At 44.0% G+C, this 14,271-nt stretch overlaps 1 protein-coding gene across 1 annotated transcript; it reads left to right on the forward strand.

Moving 5' to 3' along the window:
* Positions 1 to 638: 638 nt before the first annotated feature.
* SSTR5 (somatostatin receptor 5) lies at positions 639 to 4,189 on the forward strand. Its single transcript, XM_042438728.1, has 2 exons — positions 639 to 1,152; positions 1,638 to 4,189. Exon 2 carries the CDS (start codon positions 1,699 to 1,701, stop codon positions 2,794 to 2,796), a length of 1,098 nt encoding a protein of 365 aa, XP_042294662.1. The 5' UTR covers positions 639 to 1,152; positions 1,638 to 1,698; the 3' UTR covers positions 2,797 to 4,189.
* The last annotated feature ends 10,082 nt before the right edge of the window (positions 4,190 to 14,271 follow it).

The raw sequence follows: 14,271 nt of genomic DNA on the forward strand, positions 1-14,271 counted from the left end.
AACCTCTCCAGGAAGAAGAAAAAGGGAAAAACCAGAGCCAGGACCAGGCAAGCAAGGTTAATTCCATTTTAATGTACTATTTTTGTATGCTTGCAATTGTGCCGAAGTCTGCCAACTTCTTTCTTTCATTTTAGTCTCCAAGGTGTGACAAGATCTGTCTACATACTGTTTTGTTTTAAATATTGTAAGCCATTCTGAGTCCCATTTTTGGGGAAAGGGTGGGAAATAAATGAATAAATAAATAATTCTTAATAAGAATACTAAATAATAAGTCTTTCCCTGGTGTTTCCCTTCAAGAGAATCTGCCACTTTCAGATAGCTGCGCCTTGACAGGGATGCTCCATCCCTCTATTGTAGCCAATAACCATCAGTGGTCATTGACCCAGAGGATCCCTCCAAGTTCGAGACCCAAAGTGACACCTCTCTAGTGCACCTGCAAACCAATGCGCATACATGAACAACGCATTTCACAATGCCAAGCCTATCACATCCATAATTTCTGGCTTATAGTGACCCTAAGGTGAACTTACCATGGGGGTTTCTTGGCAGGATTTGTTAAGAGGACATTTGCCCTTCCTTTCCTCTGAGGCTGAGAGAGTGTGACTTTCTCTAGATCACCCAGTGGGTTTCATGACTGAGTGGGGATTCGAACCTTGGTCTTCCAGAGTCCTGTTCCAAGGCTCAAACCGCAACGCCATGCTTTTTCTTCAATATGTCTTTAACCAGTGGGACAGATATCCTCTTGTTTCAAAAACCAGTGGAGACATGAGATTGCGGATCAAGTTAAGAAAGGCGGTGGAATGAATCTTTATTTCAGCAGTGGGTAAAAAGGTGCATCTTTTGGCAACGATCCTTGGGCAGATCTTAGAAAAGTTACTTGGGGGGGGGGACTATAACTTACACAGTCACTACTATCCCAGCATAGTCAATGGCTATGCTGGCAAGGGGATTCTGGAAGAAGAAGTTAAATGGTGTTTTCCCAAGTTTAGGGCTTTGGTTTACTTATTGCAGTCTGTAAGCAGTTCCAGACTTTTGGTTCTCCCAGTTTGTGATTTATGTGTTCTTCCTCATTGACAGCTTTTGCCATCTTGACTACAATCTGATGTTGCTCAGCCACAGGTGTCCTGGTATTTATCCATGAAATGTCGAAGGGTATGCAACTTCCCTCTTTTAGTCTAAAAGGCATACAATGATGTGTATTTTTGATGCAAAATTATCATTTGTTAGATTTGGCAAAAAGGTAATTCAGAAACAGAACAGACTTATGAATAGATATTATCCTGGCATGAAACGAAAGCACACACTCGATTTCTCTGTTCTTGTTGCTAGATTAACTCTTGTGAGCATCCTAAAACCCCTATGGCTTTTGAGAAGATCCCATTTTTGTTCCCATTTTCCTTTATTTACTTTAATTTGTAGGAGACGATGGCTGGGTGAAAAGAAAACATCTGCTTAATACATAAATAATTGCCAATCCGGCTTGCTAATGATCTTGATGCATCATGGTGCGTCGCAAACAAGGCAGCTGCTTAATGCATTAAAAAAGGATTTCTGGATTTGGACTACCAACAACATCTTTTGATAAATATATAAGTTGTGCCTAAATTCACGGCTGCTTCTTTCTCTCCCTTCTGCAGAAAGAAGATGTTTGGGAATATTCCCTTTTCCCTTTCTTGAAGTCACACTGGGACAAAGAGCATGGATCCGTTGTATTTCTCCACCCTTTTTCTGCATGATGGCAATGTCTCCTTGTCGGCAAATGTGACAGATAATGAAACCCTCGCAGGTTTCCCTGCTTCTTCTGACATCCGTTCCAGCTACATCCCGATCATATACCTCCTGGTTTGTGCCATCGGACTTAGCGGGAATACCTTGGTCATTTACGTGGTTCTGCGTTATGCCAAGATGAAGACAGTGACCAACATTTACATTTTAAATTTAGCCATCGCTGATGTTCTTTTCATGCTTGGTTTACCATTCCTGGCTGTCCAGTATGCCATCTCCTATTGGTCTTTTGGGACCTTTATGTGTAGGCTAGTTACAGCTGTCGATGGCATCAACCAGTTCACCAGCATCTTTTGCTTAACTGTCATGAGTCTAGACCGCTATCTTGCCGTCGTCCATCCCATCAAGTCGACCAAATGGCGCCGGCCGAGGGTAGCCAAATTGACCAGCCTGGCAGTATGGACTTTCTCCTTCTTGGTGGTCCTCCCTATGATCATCTTTGCTGATGTCCAGGAGCCCTATCTTACCTGCAACATGTCTTGGCCCGACCCAATTGAGATATGGTCTGCTGTATTCATCATTTACATGTCCGTTTTGGGGTTCTTCGGACCTCTGCTGGTGATCTGTCTCTGCTACTTACTCATCGTCATCAAAGTCAAGTCATCTGGGATCCGAGTTGGATCCACAAGGCGTCGGCGGTCTGAAAGGAAAGTGACCCGGATGGTGGTCATCATCGTCGTCGTGTTTGTCTTGTGTTGGCTTCCCTTCTACATTGTGAACATTGTCAATTTGATATTCATCTTACCGGAGGAGCCAATGGGGGTGGGGGTTTTCTCCTTCGTGGTGATCCTTTCTTATGCCAACAGCTGTGCCAACCCCATACTCTATGCCTTCCTTTCTGAAAACTTCAAGCAGAGCTTTCAGAAGGTCTTGTGTCTCCACGCAGGCAACGGCATTGAAGATGGAGACCCAACCGAACAGCGGCAGGAGAAGAGCAGTCGCTTGCAGGACGGCATGCTTCCACAGAGAAGCGTCGAATCCAATGGGCACATGCAGACTAGTAAGGTGTAGACAGGGCCCATGACCTGCCAGAGAACATTTCCTTGATGGAAAGACATGGTAACAGCAAACCCCACCAATGCACCTGTGATGAAAAGGATATCCACCAATCCTCAGTGTACAAAACGTTGACGTTTCCCCCCTCCCTGGTTAAAGATGTTGTAATTCAGTCATTCTTGGTTCTGTGAAAAGCTTCAGAGAAAAAAGAAACATGTTGTACAGACAGACTATTGCTTCTTCTTTCATGAGCGGTCACTGTTTAAACTCATCCCAAGCTTTCTGTTCAGAAAGTAGGACTATGGGACAAGTGGGTGATGGCTGCTTCTTCTTCCCCATATGATATGGACACTGGATGGCTCTTGAGGACATCTCTTAAAGCCAGACAATGTCCAGGATGGGGACGATGCACCAGGGACCTCCAACTGCCTTTGTACATTTGGGGAAGGAGAAGAAGTCATCATCCCTGGAGCACCAACGTAGTTATACTGCTGCAAAACCATGCTTTACCACTGGTTGTTATTGGATCTGAGCCCAGCTGGCTCCTCAAGCTCTGGACTCTTGGAAGAGGACCCTTGGTGATATAGATAGGGCCCGCATAGAAAGCATCTCACCTCGGGGCTGCTTCCAACATGCTCAGGGTCATCCCAAGAGAATGGACTTCTGAGCAAATGAAGCAATTGACAATCCCTACCCCACTTGCTCAAGTCAATGAACATAACTACTGTGCTTTCAACTTGTTCCTGACTTATGGTGACCCTAAATTAAACCTATCACAGGGTTTTCTTGTCAGTTTCTTCAGACTGAGTTTGCCATTGCCTTCTTCTGAGGCAGAGAGAATATGATCCATCCAAAGTCACTCAATGGGTTTCCCTGGCCAAGTAGTGATTCAAACCCTGGCCTCCAGAGTCATAGTCCAAAATCCAAATCACTGCACCATAATACCCAAAGCCAATGTCCCGGAGCAGCATTTGGTTGTTCTCCTGGCCTTTGAGGCTGTTTGGGGTCAAAGATAATCCCCTCCCAGTCTTATTTTTTAAATGTAGGGGCACAGGGATGTTAGGGAGATCTTGAGAAAACCTGGAGACAACAAAGAGCCTCTATTTGCCTGACCCTTTGCATTTTTGAATTATATTTCTAAATTCTCATCTGCAGTTTTACGTTAACTGCAATGCTACAGATTTGAGGACTAAAGGAAAATTTCATGGGGGGGGGACATTATTTATGGGGGCAATGCCTTCATTACACCTTCCTGCATATCCATTTCTTGTACCAAGAATCAAGTACTAGAGAAGAGTCAATTTTACTTGGAAAACGTGGAGAAGAAGATCCAAACTGCAACCTCCATATTTGAGTAATACATATATCAGACCAACAACAATTCAAATAAAAAAAATCCCACACATTATTCCATTTTTCCTTTCTTGCGGATCTCTTCTTTGTGTCTTCTTTATTCCAACGCACTGGATGAAAAATGTCCATATAAGTCTCTCTTTCTGAACGTTTGTTAGCTAGGACTGATGCAACCGTCACTTCGGCTTTTTCTCCGTTTTCTTGGGGGGGAATTAGTTAAGCCCTTATTCAACACCTAAATGTCAGTGTGATATTTGCATAAGCACACCGCTGTGTGATGGCAATCTTGGGTAATAATTTGGCTCTGTCTTACAACTGAAAGAATGGAGTGAGAAGACCAAGTCCCAAGCTTGTCCCTTTGCAATAAAAGCCACAGCAGGGGCCACTTCCCAACCAGCATTATAACACTCCACTTGAAAGACATTTTTTGCCAATGAATTCACATTGAAAAAATCAGTGCGTCCCAAGCCCTGCCATGCCTCACTGCTGATCTGTCAAATTACTCCAAGCTTTGCCTTGTCTGTGGAATTGGATGGATCTTTTTCCTCCAATGCAGAACCTAAGGTTGCAGAAGTGAAGTGAAAGGCTATTTCACATGTAGTGATGTTTCAAACGGCGTGTGGAGATGCACATTCAACTGTGCAAAGTAGCGGCTCATAAGTGAATTGCACAACTTGCATGCAACTTTTGAGTTCGTAAACTGATGCTCCATTCTCCTTGACATTGGCCATGGGCTGAGAATCCGTATCAAGGGACAGAACATAACACTAAACGTGTTACTGTTTCTGTCCCCAATAGAAGGCAGCATCCTAGACATATTTAGGCCAAGTGGACATTGAATGACCACCTGCCCAAGCAGATCTGTCTCTTCCCTGTTAATATTATTATTATTAGCCCTATCAGTTTCCAAGGGCTGTTAGAGCTGCTACTTATTGGTGGAGAGGGGAAGGAAAAGGGAGACAATTCAGATGAGAAAGAAGCAAGTGATCTCAGCTCAGAGGGAAACAGAAATGAGGCACATTCCCATTTTACTATCATTTTACTTCCCCTTGGAGCCAAGGCCAACCATATCTTCACTGTTTGAACTGGTCGCTCAGAGGGGAAAAGAAATGAGGTGCATTCCCATTTTACTATTATTTTACTTCCCCTTGGAGCCAAGGTCAAACATATCTTCATTGTCTGAGCTATCTTCCTATCCTCCCCGCTGTAATTTCCACATAGATCGGCGGTTCTCTACCTGTGGTTCACAACCCTTTCAGGGGTCGAATGACCCTTTCCCAGGGGTTGCCTAAGACCCAGGGTTGGCACTATAATATATTATACTCTAGTGTAGCAGTCCTCAACCTGTGGGTCGCGACTCCTTTGTCGTTCTCATCCTGTGGGTCGCAGCATTGGAAAGCTTGAGAACCCCTGACATAGATGGAAGATCAGAGAAGAATACCCTCCTTTACTTTCAAAGAATATGGAACTATCACAGGCTTTTTTATGTTTCTGTATTGCCCTTGCTACAATGACCGCCAACTCGTAACCATTTATTTTCAAGGTCAGAAAACGGCCATCTTGACCTGATGGCAAAATATAAGTAGACGCCTGGCAAAGCATCCCTGTTTCCAAGCCAAGCCAACTCTCATCACTTAATCCCGCTCAATGAAGACCTCTGGCCAGTTGCCACACCGACATGATAATCGCGCCTATGTGCTTAAAGGGAGACACATTGCCAGATATATAGGAAATTAAAACCAGGCATTTATCTTTTTTTTTCCCCCTTAATGGTGGTGGAAGGAAAGTCTGGGACACGTGGCGAGTGGCAAAATCCTTGCTTGCGTGTGACTTCCCTCCGTTGGACACTGACCTTCTCCAGATGGGGCCAAAGTGTTAAGAGGTTGCAGTGTTCAGCTCTTTTTTATTTTTACAAAAATATATCAGGTGAAATACTCTAACCATAACTTAGCTATATAACTTTCCTAGTCACATAGTGTCTCCTGGCCCAACCCCAAATCCCCATCCACATTTACTGAGCTGCAGCTACTACAAGTGACAGGGAACGGTTCCCTGTCAATTAAGAAGCAGCTGATGGGTATAAGCCACTCTGTTAGCCTTTTGGCTGAAGAGCGGGGCATAAATTATTATTATTATTATTATTTATTTATTTATTTATTTATTTATTATTTCCATCTCCTTCCATGAGTGATTTACTCTAGAACATGAAAAGGAGGTTGCAGCCATCTCAGGGTTGCAACTCATGAACGCATTAGTCAATACACTTTCAATCAACCAAACGGTGCCCCTTGAGTAACAAGCATCCCTTCCCCTCCGCCAGCGGTTTAATTAAAAAATGGAATTTATGTTGACAAATAAGAATGCAAGGAGTAATGCTAATAATTAATCGTCCCAATAAAAGATGGCTGTGGGATGAGCTAATGCTTGCACATTGCACTGTAAACATACCCAAGTAGATGGAAGAAGCCTCAAGAGGCATTCAGCTACCATGCCTGTCCATATATCTAGGAACAGAGGAAGGTGTACTATACTGAATCGCAATGTTGGGATCCAACTAGGTTGGTGTTTCCAGATCTGACTGGCAGAAGTGGCTCTCCAGGCTTTCAGGCAAGATCTATGATGGTCACCCATCCAAGCATTAACCAAGGCTGACCATGCTTCACTTCTAGAGGCAAATGAGAGTGGGTATGTTCAGGAAGGGATGGTAGCCATGCTGGCTGAGGTTTCTGGGAGCTGTAGTCCAAGGATGCTGGGTCAAGGGATGCTTCAGTAACACAGAGGGATGCTTAGTACATGCTTACATATTTATTTGAAGAAAGAGAACTCAGCCTTGCTCCGAAACACAAACTAGGGCTGCATCCGTGCTGCAGAAATAATCCACTCTGACACCACTTTAATTGCCATGGCTCCATGCTATGGAATTCTGGGAACTGGAGTTTTGTGAGATATTTAGCCTTCTTTTTCCGAGAGCTTTGGTACCACAACAAACTGCTTTGCGGAATCTTGTAGGATGGAGCCACGGCAGTTAAAGTGGTGTCAAAATGGATTACTTCTGTAGTACGGGTGCAGCCTAGGAGTGTTGCCTTTTGTGTGTTTCTGCATGGCAGGAAAGTTGGACTGGATGGTCCTTGTCATCTCTTCCAGTTCTACGATTCCTTGAGAATCAGAGTTTGAAAAATTGATCTCCTATGAAGGCAAGTTTCTTTTCTCCTCCTTTACTCCCCACCTTCATTTCCCCTCCAGACAATGCTATCTAGCAATCTGGGAAAACTCTTTGGAACAAATGCAGAAAATCAGGGGACAGGAGGAAAGGAGAAGGTATAAAAACAGCATCTGTCACAGTTATCTTGACAGCAAGGTTTTCTGAGGCAGACAGGGACCAAGTCCCGGCGTGAGTACCATCAATGCTTTTTAGATTATTGGCTCTTATCTAAATAGTGCCCTCTGACTTTATTGGTTGCAGACGGCTAACGGTTAGCAAATAAATAACACAGGGAAGGACTTTTAATGCAACTGTTGCAAGACCTCAAGCTAGCCATTTTATAATAAAACGTTTAGCTGGGGAGGAGAAACGCACAGAGACAGACCGTTTGTACTTTTCCAGAGGGGGTTGTTCCCAACCTGCTTGGACAGTCTCCATCCAAACGTTTCAAAAGTTGCTTTTGGATTTTTTGCTAGGAAGAAAACAGGTGAAACACAGCCATTGCTGACAGAAACTCCATCTCATGAATGAAACCAGGGACACTTTTGCAAGCAAGGGTCACCCAAGGGAAAGAGAACACATTTGCAGTTCAGTCGCGGCACTAGAGACAGATACTCCAAAGCCCTGGATTCTAAGTAAAGGAGAGCAATAATCTAAATGGAACAAAAGCATAACCAGCAGTAATCCATATCAATTGGCCAGTGAATCCACTTGGGCCAAAATTTGAAGTGAGTTCTCCAAAGTGATGAAAATTATTTGGGAACAGGGTTTAGCACTTTGGACAATAGATGACTTGGTGGCTGCTGCTGCATGAGCCGAAAAAGGCTGGCAAGTGTCCATCAGAAATCCGATCGCTTTCAGAGAGCCGTTATCACGTCCGATACATACATCAAATATGATGTTCTGGAGATCACCAGGGGCTTTTGCCTCGGCCAAAAGACCAAAATGGAAAAGGGGCCGTAAAGGTTCACTTGCAGGAGCCAGTTAGTATCGGCAGACGGGTATCGCGTGGGCAGCGAGCAATAAAGGTCTAATCTGCACAAACATTGCAGCCCCTGAGTAAGTGCAATGTGCACAGAAATCAGGAGGGACAGTTTATGGCTCTGGAAAGACCTTTAAGCAAACATCAGGAGCAGGGGAATTGTAGCGTCATCTCAATGGTTAATGCCCATTGATGATTCTTCCACCAACTGGAGATATTATTCTGAGGTTTCTGTGTATTTCACGCTCAATGGTGGGGTCAACAGGGCAGGTAATCCAGGTGGAGTTTTAGCTTCGGAGGAACTAAGGTTCTGGAGTTATCTGAGGTGTTCAATTAAAACACAAAACAAATTCATAGAGGGCTATAAAGAATCGTAGAGTTGGAAGAGACCTCAAGGGCCATCCAGTCCAACTCCATTCTGCCATGCAGGAACTCTCCATCAAAGCATCCCCAACAGATGGCCATCCAGCCTCTGCTTAAAGACCTCCAAGGAAGAAGACTTCATTACACTCCGAGGGAGTTTGTTCCACTGTCGAACAGCCCTTACTCTCAGGAAGTTCCTCCTAATGTTGAGGTGCAATCTCTTTTTCCTGAAGGTTGCATCCATTGCTCCATTGGGTCCTGTTCCCTGGAGCAGCAGAAAACAAGCTTGCTCCATCCTCAATATGGCATCCCTTCAAATTAGGGTTGCCATAACCCTCCTACCGGCGGGACATTCCCGGTTTTTCACCACTAGGGGGCGTCCCTGCACGGTGTGTTGCCAATCTGGTGACTTTCACACCAAAATGGGTACTTTTCAGAGCCTTTGGTGTGATTTTGGTGGTTGGTTTTAATGGTAATTTTGAGAGTTGAAATAAGTTCCAATTGTTTTTATTCAATTAGGGCTACGTTTTATTACATTACAGGGACTTTTCAGGGATTTTGAGTGAATATTTGGTGAGATATGTGGGGGGATTTGGTGAGTTTTGGCCAAACGTTTGGGGAATTATCTTCGAGGCTTGTTGGCAACAATTGTTGCCAGACTCAGAAAGAGGAGCTCCTCCTGTGTTTGGTCCCCAAGGCAGCAGGGGGGAGAGGGCCATTTCCTTTGGCACCGAGGTGAGGATGCGGAGGAGGAGGAGGAAGAGGAGGAGGAAGAGGAGGTGCGTGGCCATTTTCAATATTTATTTTGCCCCTGTGTATTTTTTCTGACTTTGACTGCCAGGGCTCAATGCTCTGGAATTCTGGTGTCTGTGAGGCATTTAGCCTTCTCTGTCAGAGAGCTCTTGTGCTACAATAAACTACAATGCCCAGGATTCCATAGCACTGAGCCCTGGCAGTCAAAGCAGTGTGTTTTGGACACAGATATCCTCCTTTTGTGAGTTAATGAGTGAATCCAGTCCCTAGCCTTTATATCTCTCTCACACTCTGCAGGGATAACAACCCACTTTGAGACTGCTTTAACTCAATGCTAGGGAATCCTGGGAATGCTAGTGTTTGGGAGACGTTGAGACTTCTCTGTCAGAGATGGCTCTGAGACCACAATAGACTACAATTCCCAGGATTCCCCAACACTGAGCAGTCTCAAACTGGATCATTTTCTCAGTGTGGATGCAGCAACCGGTGAAGAATTCTGGGCACTGCAGTTCAACTACGTTTGGAGGGTTATGTGATTCCCTGTCAGAAATAGCTCTGGGGCCACAGTGTACTACAATTCCCAGCATTCCCCAGCACTAACCCAGGACAGTTAAGTCACTCTTGAACTGGATTATTTCCTCAGTGTGGATGCAGCTTTGGTGAGGAACTCTGGGCATTTCATTCCAGCTACGTTTTATTTCTGCAGTGTATTTTGGGCCAGAGACAAGGTGACCAGACATCCTCCTCCTTTTCCAGGACATGTCCTCTTCTGTCAAATTTCAAAATGTCCTCCATTTGGATCATGGCTAAGAAGCATGCATTTATATTAACATTTTTAAAAAATCATTAATTTTTTTCGCATGTCCTCCATTTATTAAAACTGTGCCCTACATTTGAAAATTTTGTCCTACATTTGTCCCGGATTGGAGGTCCTGACTTATGGCAACCCTACTTCAAATACTTAAACAGAGCTATCATATCACCTCTTAACCTTCTCTTCTCCAGGCTAAACACCCCCAGCTCCCTAAGTCGTTCCTCACAGGGCTTCATGGTTTCAAGACTCTATTAGTCGCCCTCCTTTGGACACGCTCCTGTTTCTCAATGTCCTTTTTGAATTGCTTTGCCCAGAACTGGACGCAATATTCCAGGTGGGGCCTGACCAAAGCAGAATAGAGTGGCACTATTACTTTCCTTGATCTAGACACTATACTTTTATTGATGCAGCCTAAAATCGCAGTGGCCTTGTTAGCTGCCGCATCACACTGTTGACTCATGTTCAACTTGTGGTCTACTTGGACTTCCAGATCCCTTTCACATGTCGTCTCATTCAGCCAAATTCACTGTCCCAACACAGAAGCCACCAGGCATCAATACTTGTGCCTCCCCATCACACAAGAACAGAAGAGAGTTGGTCCTTCCTTTTCCTTTTCCTAGTGGCATCCCTAGGGTTGGTGTCACCCGGTGCGGTCACTCAGAGTGTCACCCTCCGCACTGACCTCCTCCCATATCACACCATACAGAATCCTTAGTAATCCTTCCCCACTCCCCACACGAATGTTACTCACAAATCCTTGCTGGTCATTGACCCAATAAAAAATCAATCTATCTATCTAATCTATTATCTATCTATCTATCTATTCACAAATCGTAATTCCCATACGCCACTGAAATCATGCTATAGTTGGACAACTAGCAAATTATATCTTCAAGTTACGTATCGTATGCACAACCTAAACGCATTTTACCTATGGTAGTGAAAATTTGGTCCAGATGTAATTTTTTTTAAAAAAGGAAAATCTTAAAAAGAATTTTTAAATTCAAAATTTCAATTTTTTGTAAAAAAATAATTAAAATTTGAAATTTTATAAATTTTTGGAGGGCCTCTCCTTCCTCCCATTGAGTTTCACTCCACTTCACCATCTCTTAAGCAAACCGGATTTTAAGAGGGCTTAACAACAGATGAAATGCCACCCTTTTTTTTTCTGTTTCCTTTTCCTTTTCCTTCCCTCTCTTTGTATGATCCAAAGCCCCTGGCCATTGTCAACAATTCCTTCCCTCCAAAGTCAACTTGTAGTTAATTCCTTTATATGCCCCCTAACTACATTGGTAACACAATGCAGCTATACGTCTTTATTGGTTAAGAGGGACTGATTACCAATAACTAGCTACAAGAATAAACTAGTTTACTAGTCATGCATGACCGGTTTCCTCCCAAGCTCTGCGGATCTCATTTCTTGGGAGCCTCACTGCCCCTGCTTTGCTTTCTAAGCCAAATTTGAAGTGCTAATATTTACCTTCAAAGCCAGGAACCTGAAACTGAGAGAGAAAAGGGATTATCATATATCCAGCCGGAGAGGATCAATTCCAACTATAATAGAGCTGCTAGGTACAGGAACAGAATGTACTATTATCCCGACTGCGGACAAGCTAGGAGGCTTCTTCGCTCTTGGCAGCTGTTGAGAATATGTCTCTTTTAAAAAGAGAGGAGGAAAAAAATCCCCTTGTATTCTCCCTCTAACGAAAAAAAATTCCTTGCATTCAGCATGTCTTCTTCAGGGTCTTCTCACAGGATGGACAGATGGAGCGGTCCAGTTTGGCTGTTGTTCTTGTGCGCCTTCAAGTCCTCTTCAATTTATGGCGGCCCCATCACAAGGTTTTCTTGGCAACAATTTATTCCGAGAGGTTGCTTTAGCCTTATTGTTATTCTGTATTGACTCACCATTTTTAATCGGTCAAAGTTCACAAACCACCTTTCCGTCCTCATAGGGTTAGCATTCCTTGGACTGTAGTTGTTGCAAGTTGACTCTGAATTACGGGTTTTCTTGGCAAAATTTATTCCGAGAGGCTGAGATGTGCAACTCACCCAAGATTATCCCGTGAATTTCCATGGCTGAGCGGGGATTCGAACCCTGCTCTCCACGTCATAGTCCATGCTCAAACCACTACACCTGCTGGTCATGTTTGCTATTGTGTGCCTTCAAGTCATTCCAGCTAGGGATCCAAAGGGAAGTATCCCAGGGTTTTGACACTTCTCAGGTTGCCATCCCTTGAGGCTGAGAGAGTTTGCCTCATCTAAGGTCTCTATGGCCAAGCTGGGATCGAACCCTGATCCAAGGGTCATAATCCAATGCTCAAAGCACTATACCACCATTCAAATATCAGTCTCATGGATTTTGTCAGCTTAACCATGGCCAAAGAGGTTGAACTCTGGTTCCCGGACACTTAGACCAACATTCGACCACACATGGCTCTCTCCCTGGTTCACCATGGTTTTCCTTTGACAATGAGAGACTGTGGTTGCCCAAAGTAATAACCAAGTGGTTTCCATGGCTGACGCAATTTGACCCTGGTCTCCCAGTGTCTAAGTGCGCCGCTCACATCACCACTACACCATATTCACTACATTGCAGCACTACACCAATCTCCTATGAAGGAGAGTCCAGGGTATAAATTACATTATATTATTATTATTATTATTATTATTATATTGGCTCTCAGATTTTATTCTGAGGTTTGCCATCAGCTTCCTCTGAGACCGAGAAAGTGTGCCTTTGCCCAAGTGCACCCAGTGAGTTTCTGTGGCTGTGCAGGGATTCACACCATAACTCTACGATTCTGAGATGAGAATCTACCAGCAAAAGCAAAAAAAGACAACCCTTAAGTTATTCTTCAAGGGAAAATTCAGCAACTGAATTGGAGGGAAAATCCCATATCTCAGAAAAAGATGACCCTCTCTGAGGTCAACTGATGTTGATGGAGACATGAGGATTACCTCCCCTCCCTACATAATACATATCCTGCTGTTCATCTCCGCTACCATTCTCTCTCTCTCTCTCTCTCTCTCTCTCCATATATATCTATATCTATATATATATCTCAGACAGTTACCATCATGAAAGGTTGCTGCTTGTCTTTGGTGGTAATTGATGCATTGAAAGCTTTCCTAAAATGGCTAATTAGATTTGATGTATTACAGTAATCACCACGGAGATGTGAGCATCATGAGCTTGGAGAGCCAAGAAAGGCCCCTTGCAGGATCTGATGAAGGTTTTGATTTAAACATGGCAAGCAATGGGTGCAAAGAGAGGGGACCAAAGTGCTGGGGTGTCCTGGCTTTTGGGAACCATTTCTTTAATATGTGGCCCTCAGCTCCTTGCTACGAGACTGGGAAGAAACCCATTGCTTTGTGCAGCATTCCATATTTTTATAGCATTTCCCAACTTTAGGTTTCTCATGGATGCATCCCAAAGAAAGACCACAGCCGAAAACATGGATGGACCATTGCATGGGGTCAGGGGGCATTTTCACTTCTGAGCCCCCATCATAGGAAAGGCTAAGCGGTGAAAGGGATCTGGGAGTCCAAGTAGACCACAAGTTGAACATGAGTCAACAGTGTGACACAGCAGCTAAAAAGGCCAATGCGATTTTAGGCTGCATGAATAGAGGTATAGGGTCTAGAACAAGGGAAGTAGTAGTGCCACTGTATTCTGCTTTGCTCAGGCCCCACCTGGAATATTGTGTCCAGTTCTGGGCAAAACAATTCAAAAAGGACATTGAGAAACTGGATCCATGTGTCCAAAGGAGGGAGACTAAAATGGTGAAGAGTCTGGAAACCATGAATCCCTATGAGGAAAGACTTAGGAAGCTGGTGATGTTTAGCCTGGAGAAGAGAAGGTTAAGAGGTGATATGATAGCCCTGTTTAAATATTTGAAGGGATGTCATATTGAGGAGGGAGCAAGCTTGTTTTCTGCTGCTCCAGAGAACAGGACCCTGAACAATGGATGCAAGCTCCAGGAAAAGAGATTCCAGCTCAACATTAGGAAGAACTTCCTGACA

The sequence above is a fragment of the Sceloporus undulatus genome, chromosome 8 (genome assembly GCF_019175285.1).
Source record: "Sceloporus undulatus isolate JIND9_A2432 ecotype Alabama chromosome 8, SceUnd_v1.1, whole genome shotgun sequence".
NCBI classification, from domain to species: domain Eukaryota; kingdom Metazoa; phylum Chordata; class Lepidosauria; order Squamata; family Phrynosomatidae; genus Sceloporus; species Sceloporus undulatus.

Excerpts from the sequence above, each read along its gene's own strand:
- SSTR5 (XM_042438728.1), top strand. The coding sequence starts at position 1,699 with ATGGATCCGTTGTATTTCTCCACCCTTTTTCTGCATGATGGCAATGTC.